General features: G+C 43.1%; 1 protein-coding gene across 1 annotated transcript; it reads left to right on the top strand.

The window, feature by feature from the left end:
* The first annotated feature begins 1,502 nt into the window (after nucleotides 1-1,502).
* On the top strand, nucleotides 1,503-5,681 carry LOC126259825 (tenecin-3-like). The gene is made up of 2 exons (XM_049956869.1): nucleotides 1,503-1,536; nucleotides 5,362-5,681. The coding sequence occupies exons 1-2, from the start codon at nucleotides 1,522-1,524 to the stop codon at nucleotides 5,593-5,595; spliced, it is 249 nt and encodes an 82-aa protein (XP_049812826.1). The 5' UTR covers nucleotides 1,503-1,521; the 3' UTR covers nucleotides 5,596-5,681.
* The last annotated feature ends 714 nt before the right edge of the window (nucleotides 5,682-6,395 follow it).

Here is a 6,395-nt window from a genome sequence, read left to right as displayed (position 1 = left end):
TCCTCTATCGAATAAGTGTTAATATCCTGTAAGGTGCGTTTTTTAGAGCCCATGTTGACTGGACTTTTTTCTTGTTTTGGTCCGTACTATCACCTCTGAAAGTTGCATATTTTACAATATTAGTAACAACAGTACAAGTACTTGCGTTCGGTTGTCACAGATATCAGAACGGTTTTCGCTTATACCTTTCGACATATATTTACAGGAGCCGGCGCCTGTAGCTTTGGCGCTCTGTAGTGTCGTTGCGTCTACAGTCTGGAACCGCGCGACCGCTACAGTCACAGGTTCGAATCCTGCCTCGGGCATGGATGTGTGTGATGTCTTTAGGTTAATTAGGTTTAAGTAGTTCTAAGTTCTAGGGGACTGATGACCTCAGAAGTTAAGTCCCATAGTGCTCAGAGCCATTTTTTAGTGTCGTTGGGTGACGTTTCTGGGTATGGGTTTCTGTGTACGGCTTGATCTACTAAGTCTCCTCTACAACCTCTAGAAGTATGTAACATGAATTGTGAAACACCATACGCACTGGTGAGTAAGCCTATCTCATTTAAGGCATTGAGTGACCCGTCTTCGTCATTATAACGCTGCGTGACTCTCAAATTCAACAACTTTCCTCCATTCTACTTCCTCCAGAACGGTTATTCGTCGTTCTAGGAGTCTTCGTGCCGACTTCCACATTGTCTGCCCTCAGATTTCGTTGTTCTCGTCTATGTTAGTTGATCCTTGTCCTCCAGAAAACCTGGCTGAAGCTACGGCTTCCAGTAAGGAATGATTAGTAGCCGTCTTTCGTCGTAACGATTAGGCACACAGACAACGTACACGTTAATTTTTGAACCCAAGACTGACGAGTCTATAAAATTAGTCCTCGTTCTACGTTGTGATACATCGCAAGCAAAAACAAAAAAAAAAAAAAACCATTTCACCAAATAAATGAGAGGAAAGATTACAGTGTGATAGAGAACCTGCCGTTCCCTCACACTGCATCCTTCCTCCTACTTTAATAAAGGTTATATTCGATTTTAGTTCAAGCCTGTGACTATTACACATTAAATACTTTTGTGCAGTCATTACTGAGTGTATGTGGAATGAATGTGTTTTTTTTTTTTTTGTCATTTCTGAAGACGTTTACCGAAGAGGATACTTAGATGTCAACTGCTGAGTGTATCTTATGCAATACCTAAGCAGTAGGACAAACAATTTGCGCTGTTTTCACAGTGACGTATTTGCTAAAATGCACTTATTGGCGTTCAGTGGTTCCCCGGTTCGCTCTGAAGCCTCAGTGGCCTTGTTGCATTGTTTGTTCAGCTCCCGCACTCCATCGAAAAAGATTGACGTCACGTACCGAACGTGCTTCGGAAAAACTCACTCACTTCATGGTCCTTTCCCCAAAGTCAGTTTAAACTAATCATTCGAAGTGGCTTTCTGAGAAAGCAACAGCTTCGTTGTGCGCACCAGGAGCCGCCGAACATATATAAGCGGACAGAAGTCAACAGCAAAGTGCAATCTGTTATCAACACCAGCATCATGAACAAGTATCTGGTGAGTGGTCTCTCGGGCATTTGCGCGCTTTCTCAAACACCTGTGCATTGTCGTTATTCCGAAGTCGTACAGCATTTTTAGCTTCTGCTACTTGTCTCTTCTTATACTATCTATTGACCTGTTCCAAACCTAATTAGCAGGTGTGATACAAAGCACTACGGCTTTCCTTTTAGTTCCACATGTTTATAATGTGGACCCTGTACCACAAAAAATCTAATTTGGCTGTTAAGTAGTTATTTGCCATCAGTTGGTGCCTTGTAGCAAGTATAGTATGCATCCAAAAGTTATACATGTGTTTATGGAAGGCATACGTGGTACTTGGTTCGCGAACCTGCTACAGCTTTCCGTTGCTGCCCGACTGCTTTTATGTTTATCCCTTTTGCAGTTTGCTTTTCATCTAATTTAGTTGGTATCCTAATCTGCTGATTTAAACAGCCAAAACACTGTGCACACTGGGTAAAATATTACTGAATTTTCAGAGCAAAGCGTTTGTGTTTCAGAATTAGAATTCAAAATCATATATCATTCTCAAGCACTATCTCAGAAGCAAGATTTGGGAGATATTATTGTAGGTTTTCGCAGATTATAAGCACACAGGACAGTTAATCATCACCTAGAAAGAACACGCTATATATTGTGTACCAGTTCCAGCCGTGCAACAAGGCTTGAGCACAGTGATCGTAAATGAGTCCTAACCTTCAGGGACCAGAGACAAGCGTCCTGCCTTGTCAATGAAAATCTATTCGAACCCTAAAGGAACTTCTCTGGGCTCAGTTACCGTGTAAAAGGTCGTGGTTTTGATTCATTTCGTATGATGCAAGCCGTCGAGTACGTCGACTGCTCAACGAATCGTTCACTCGCAATGCATGGCATGTGGTTCTGCAATGTTTGCTGGTATTATTCAAAACCATAACTTTCGCGCACTCATTCAGGTCACAGTAAACGTGAACCAAGATGTTAACTTTATCATTTCCGGTGACCGAGTATTACATTTTCTTCTGCTTCTTCATGATGAACATACTGTGTACACTCCCTTTTCCGAAGATGAGAAAAGGCGCTTTGACAGGCAGCGTACCATAGTTCAACTGGCCCACTAAATCACGCGGCCTTAATCCCATAGAAAATGCCTGACACTATATGAAAAAGCGGGTTAAAAAGAAGCTGTGAACATCGCAGAAATTTGGTGGTAGTATGAGACCTAACCGTCAGTCAGTGTCTTCTGCTGGACATGACGTACCGGCTGGAACTTGCGGGCTCTCTTCCTTGTGGAACTGAGACCATTTTCAAGACGGTTTCGCACGGTGTGTATGTGATGTATCCCTGTTTTTGCCCGGTGTGTTTTTTCAATAGCACAAGTTCCGAAATTGTGTATAATCTTTCTCTCTCTTCTTCCTACCCAATATTAGGCCTGGTGGCCTGGTCTTCCAGCATCCCTTCTACCTCTAGGTAGCTAGCTGGTATATTAGAAATTTTCGGGGGATCAGGCCGGCGTTCATCCGAAGTACATGGTCCTTCCAGAATGAGATTTTCACTGTGCAGCGGAGTGTGCGCTGATATGAAACTTCCTGGCAGATTAATTTCCTAGATATTCTGTAGTTCTGCAGCTTGGTCAGAACTTGTTTGAAATCCTTAAGGCTGTCATCAGGTTTCCTCCTGTCCCGTAATGTGTAGCCAGTAGTTCTTCTCATGAATGGCGTCTCAGCTATCATTAGTCTCCGTTCGACTTGTCTGCGGAGTGTGCAAACTTTGCTGCCATTCAAAATGGTAGGTTTCACCAGGGTATTATTTAGTTCGAGTGTGGTGGGCCGCTGAGAAAAAGACATTCTGATGATGCTATTTGTTAGTACTGTGAAGTTTGTGATTTTGCATTGTATATCGTGTTCTTGCCCTCTGCCAGGCACTTCATTGTGAATAGCAGGGTAATCAGGTAGACGTAGAGGGAGATGAATTTTTCTGGGGTTGTGCCTTAGTTATCTGCGTGTTGATAGTTGCTTGAGGATTGTGTTTCTATTGCAATTTTGGTTCTCTTGTGATCTTCCTCGATGAAAGCTTTGGTTTTGTTGAGAGAGACTCCCCCCCCCCCCCCCCCCTTGTTGTACATTTTACTATTGTGTGCAGGTCATCCCGTTACGCAAGAAGTAGCTGGTCATCCGGAAAATAGCGAGTTTAGGTGAGTTTTCCTTGATTCTCTCATGGGGATTTTATCCCCATTGACTGATGATTTTACTCTATGTTCAACAGAAGCGGTGCTAGTTTGTCTAACTCCTTCCATTTCTGACTGCATTAATATAATCAGTGTATATCATCAGAATTACTTTTACGCTGTGTGACCGGTTATTACTTTCTTCCAGGAGTTTCCAAAGTTTTGTTGCGTCAACTGCATCGAATCATTTCTTTAAAAAAATGCCATATGTCTTTCTTCATAGAAGTTATGTATCTTGCATATCTCATTCCGTCAGTATACTGATCTTTGGAGGTCACCTTCATTTTTTTGAAAAATGACAATATCATCTACTAACAGAAGCTGGACACCGACTTATTGAAGGCACCGTCAGTGCCGGGCGGGAGGGTTTGCGTGCTACGACGAAATCGGGAGCTGTGCCGGCGGCAGCGTAGCTACTGGCAATGTCATCTAGCCGGAGTGGTGCTGACGCAGGAGTCGGACAATGGGTATGCCACAACAAAGTGCAGGCAGAGCTCTAGAAGCTCGGTGAAGCCAGCTTCCCCAAGGAAACAACCCTGACAGAACAACGAGCAGGTCACAACACGTGGAGGTAGCACCTCATCACACGAATTAACCAGCGCAGCGCTCGTAAGGCGGCCAGGGTATTGTAAAATTACTGGAAAACTCGCAAACAACCTCAGAAGAAGGTCTGGATCAACTGGTGACAACCGGAAGATCTTATACTGATTCCTGCTAACTCTATTTCACGACTATGAAGGCAAGATAATGGAGATTCGAGTTCACACAGAGGCTTACCAGAAATGCTCTTCCCCCACATCATTCTTGACTTCAATAAAAAAGGGGGAAGTAACAATGGTACACAGTATCTCCATAACACAGCTGAAGGTGGTTTGCGTAGACGAAATTGTCCTTCGAGTTACTCGAGAGCGGAAAAACCGTAAACTGTGACGTATACTATGAGACACTCCGCAGCGTACGCATGTATAATAATGGAAGAGCAAACGGCCTGGGCTGCTCACGGGGAGAATGGTACTGTCCCCACGACAACCCTCGTCCACGCGTCTCCAAGGTCACACAAAGCGTAATGGCCACATTCAAGTGGGGACAGCTTGAGCATCCGCCCTGCAACCCGGACACATTTCCCTGCTACTTCCATGTGTTGGATCCTCCAAAAAAACATCTCAAAGGAAGTACTTTAACTCCGATGACTAAATGAATGACACAATAGAATATTGACTTCCTTGCGGCTGGTGAAAATATGGTATTGTTATGCTCAGGATGGTGGTGACTATTTTTAATAAAGATTTCAATTATACCCACATTGTTGTTTCGTACATTTTCTTTTGAACACTCCTCATAACAAAACTTTTCCCTTGACCACAATTTCTTTAATCCTTACGCGTTTCGCCATCAATCCATTTCCAAAGAATCAAAATCCTTCAACGTGATAGTTTGTAGATGTAGAAAACTGGGAGGGTTTCTTTAAAGGAGTACGGCCGCTTTCCAAACCTATCCTATCCCAATTCGAGATTGCGTTGCCGCTAATGACCTTGTCATCGACGGGACGTCAGACCCTAGTGTTCATTTCTTCTTCTTTCCTCGCTCTACCGTTTTGTAGCAGGAATCTTTGTGTTGAGCAGGTGATTTTGACGGCGCTTCTGGTCGCCGCCATGTGCGTCTCGCCACTTTGGGCCAGCGCTGTACCTGATCACCACAGAGGCCCCCAGCACTCGCAGCACCATGGTGGTGGATCCCAGCACCATGGTGGTGGATCCCAGCACCACGGTGGTCCAGGGCAGCACCAAGGAGGTGGCCCAGGGCAGCACCAAGGCGGCCACCACGACTCCCACGGAGGTGTGGGCCACCATGGCTGATAGGACTTTGGTTCTGCTCTGCTTCTACCTCTTCAGCAGTGCTGCAACATTCTTCTGAGGACAGCTCTATCTATTCAGTGTAACCATGCTTAGTAAATAAAAAGTCTCCAGTCATTTAAAACGTGTGCAAATTTTTTCAGCTCTAAAAGTACAAAACATTTCGCGAACTGTTAACTCTGTAAAACTTCTCTTGTGTAACACTAAGTTTAGAGAACCAAACAACGGCGTCACCAAATCGAATATTAAATCACAGTTGAATAAATATTTAAAAACATATTTTCAGTTTTTTCAGTTATATTTCTTGTGGTGTTTTGTGCATGTTAGTATTGTCACTACTCATGATGATATCTGACAACTATGCAGCCCTTCCATGTAAAATATCGCTGTTAATCTTCCATAATTACCTGTACTAACGAATTTTGATCTAAGGGTAAATTTGAGAACTGATGTTTGAGACATCTGTCCAGTTGGCAGCAATTTCATTTCTGCAGAGAAATGCCGATCGTCGTCATAAAGATAGCATATTCGTTTCTGTTAAGGACAATAGCGACGTTTCTTGTAATTTCTTATTAACGTCAGTATCGACAATGTAAGGTTAATTTTGATAAACGGATGGTTTCCAAAGGGTCGATGGCCTTTCTTTAAGAGGAAATTAATGTAACTATTTATTTACTTCCCTTGTATAACGGTTTTTTATTGAGTCTGGCTCTCTTTTATATAACAGAAGATACATAACTTCCGACGGAAATTTGTGAATGGAAATAAACCTATAGTAATCACGAACTTTAACATAACTGTAA

Source organism: Schistocerca nitens, chromosome 5, assembly GCF_023898315.1.
Source record: "Schistocerca nitens isolate TAMUIC-IGC-003100 chromosome 5, iqSchNite1.1, whole genome shotgun sequence".
Taxonomy (NCBI): domain Eukaryota; kingdom Metazoa; phylum Arthropoda; class Insecta; order Orthoptera; family Acrididae; genus Schistocerca; species Schistocerca nitens.
Note: the sequence above shows the minus strand (reverse complement) of the source record. Positions and strands in the feature narration are given on the sequence as shown.